At 48.5% G+C, this 2,512-nt stretch overlaps 1 protein-coding gene across 1 annotated transcript; it reads right to left on the bottom strand.

Annotated features, from left to right (window-relative positions):
- Nucleotides 1-222: 222 nt before the first annotated feature.
- LOC119349620 (iron-sulfur cluster assembly protein 1-like) lies at nt 223-1,956 on the bottom strand. Its single transcript, XM_037617679.1, has 3 exons — nt 1,538-1,956; nt 700-754; nt 223-589 (listed from the first exon to the last, which is right to left on the bottom strand). The coding sequence occupies exons 1-3, from the start codon at nt 1,857-1,859 to the stop codon at nt 460-462; spliced, it is 507 nt and encodes a 168-aa protein (XP_037473576.1). The 5' UTR covers nt 1,860-1,956; the 3' UTR covers nt 223-459.
- Nucleotides 1,957-2,512: the final 556 nt, after the last annotated feature.

Below are 2,512 nucleotides of genomic sequence, written 5' to 3'. Positions count from 1 at the left end.
ACCGTAACATAATAAATGTGATGCTATTATGTGTCATGCATGACAATAAATGAGACCATCTATGATACTATGCACTATAGAGGTAGTAATATAGACTAGTCTAAGTTACTCCCACCATGATCAGCCTAAGCGCATATTAGCCGTTCTTGACTAAAATGGCGTAAATGGACAGTCATTAGCTGATTTTAACTTGAAAGATTGGAAGTTCTGCCAGAGACTCGCTTCCTCTGAATTTTCTGCATTTTTACTTGTGCCATGCACGACCAAAGCCGGTAGCTTGGAGCGAACACACGGGAGATTGATTACAACATACAGTACACTACACAGAACACAATGCTTATTGTTCACACCGGTTTTGTTAAATACTACAACACCATCAGCACAACCTCTCTTTCTCCGTCTCTTTATTATGCAGTATATGTACATGATGTGTTGCTTCCTATGCTTCTGACTGACGAACTACTCCTCTGCCTTAGCCGCCTTCGTCTTCTTGGCCTCGTAGTCCTTGACTGCGGCCTTGATGGCGTCCTCGGCGAGCATGCTGCAGTGGAGCTTCACCGGCGGCAGCGACAGATGCTTGGCGATCTCTCTGGAAAATGACCGAAAAACAAGGCCAGTCAGCAAAGCTTCAGAGGATTCAAACTGCTAGACTGCCAATAGAATTGCAGTACTGAACAATTAATTAAACAGATCGCTTACGTGTTCTTGATCGCTACCACTTCCTCCATCTGCTTTCCCTTCACCCACTCAGTGGCTGCAAATGTAAATTAAGATTGATCAGACATCAGAATTCAGGACAAGCTTACCGAGCTTCGGCATATATGTAACAATGGTTCTATCAAGCAAGTCTACGAGGGATAATGCATACTACTACCTCCATACCTTAATAGAAGTCGTTTTTGCAGTTCAATTTGAACTGCAAAAATATCTTATAATAGTATCCAAGGACTAAATACACCGAATGCTTCCTCCGAATTACTAGCTAGGATGAAAACAATAGACAAGGTCATATATACGGCAGCACAACTTCTGCTCACTACATAGTTGCTCCTATGTTATATGCGAAGAATTTGGCTGGTAAATTAAAGTGGTTAATGCATTCGATCAGTATTCAGTAGCATGAAAGGGCGGGCCTGTGAACAACAGTTATTCATGCAGTCCAGCTTAAATTGACAATTTCTGAATTCGTGCAACAGTACCCAGATATCAACAGTTGGATGAGAAGTACTATCCCCGTGACTAACTAATATGTTGTACGTACTATGTTTTGGAACAAAAACGATTAAATTTCAGGGATAATTTTAAGGATGAATCACAACCCCATTAGCTGGGCTTACATATATATCAATATAAGAAGGTAAAAATAAACGCAAGGAAATGGATGCAGATGAAGCTCTTGTTGTCTGGTGAGCAGTGATTCCGTGCAGCAGTGTTAATTAAATTCAGGCCTCCACATGAACGCAAGCTCACGAGACAGGCAAATGAAGAGGGCTAGCGGAGGAAAGAAATCGAGGGGGCGGAGGAGCGTTTTGCTGACCGACGGAGGAGGATGCGATGGCGGAGCCGCAGCCGAAGGTCTTGAAGCAGGCGTCGACGATCCTGCCGGAGGCCTGGTCCACGCGGATCTGCATCTTCATGACGTCCCCGCAGGCGGGCGCGCCGACGAGCCCCGTGCCGACGTCGGCGTCGTCCTTGTCGAACGCCCCCACGTTGCGCGGGTTGCTGTAGTGGTCCACCACCCGCTCGTGGTACCCCCTCCTCGCCGCCACCGCCCCCAGCGCCGCGCCGGGGGAGTCTCCGGCGGCCGCTGTGCGGATCCCCGCTGCGCCGATCAGCCTCTTCCCCGCCGCGCGCAGCATCGTCGCGATCGGCTGGTGGCCGGAGGCGTGTCTGGGTTCTCTCTTGGGTAGTGGGGTGCTCTGTTTCGCTTGTCGTCGTGTCACGGAAGCAGGGGATGAGCCGAGGAGAGGAGAGAACGGAGTTCGCTTGGCCCGGCGGGTTCATATACGGCTCGGTCGGGGTGACGCGTGGCGGCGCGCTGCGGTGTGCAGCGCGGGGTGTGCGGTGGCAGGAGAATGGCGGTTCGTTCTGCCACGCAGTGCTTGGGCCACTGTTTGACGGGCCTCTGGCTTCAGGGGGGGCATACACCGACGCTTCCTTTCTATGGGCTTTTCCTCCGCATGTCATTTTATGGGCTTCTCCTACGCGGCCATGCAAATTTTTCTGTACATGTTTTCGGGTTTTAGATGAGTGTTTTTTTACTACATCCTTCAAAAATAAAATCACAATTTAGCTAAGTTTTCCTCATCTTTAGATGTGGGTCGGTACTTGTGGATGGGATCTCCCCACGACCCGTTTGTAATTCCTGTAAACCATACTCCAAACATTGAATAAAGTGTGGTTTACCCCTCCAAAAAAAAAGATGAGTGTTTTTTTTCCTGCCTTTTTCTAGGCTTTTTGGAGGAAAAAAATCGAGGGGTTTTGTTTTTGCAAAGCACATCTGTGCTTCCCC

The sequence above is a fragment of the Triticum dicoccoides genome, chromosome 1B, assembly GCF_002162155.2.
Source record: "Triticum dicoccoides isolate Atlit2015 ecotype Zavitan chromosome 1B, WEW_v2.0, whole genome shotgun sequence".
Taxonomy (NCBI): domain Eukaryota; kingdom Viridiplantae; phylum Streptophyta; class Magnoliopsida; order Poales; family Poaceae; genus Triticum; species Triticum dicoccoides.
Note: the sequence above shows the minus strand (reverse complement) of the source record. Positions and strands in the feature narration are given on the sequence as shown.

Excerpts from the sequence above, each read along its gene's own strand:
- LOC119349620 (XM_037617679.1), bottom strand. The coding sequence starts at position 1,859 with ATGCTGCGCGCGGCGGGGAAGAGGCTGATCGGCGCAGCGGGGATCCGC. Across the intron at positions 755-1,537 it reads CATCGCATCCTCCTCCGTCG|CCACTGAGTGGGTGAAGGGA; the intron begins GTCAGCAAAACG and ends TTACATTTGCAG. Across the intron at positions 590-699 it reads GTGGTAGCGATCAAGAACAC|AGAGATCGCCAAGCATCTGT; the intron begins GTAAGCGATCTG and ends GTCATTTTCCAG.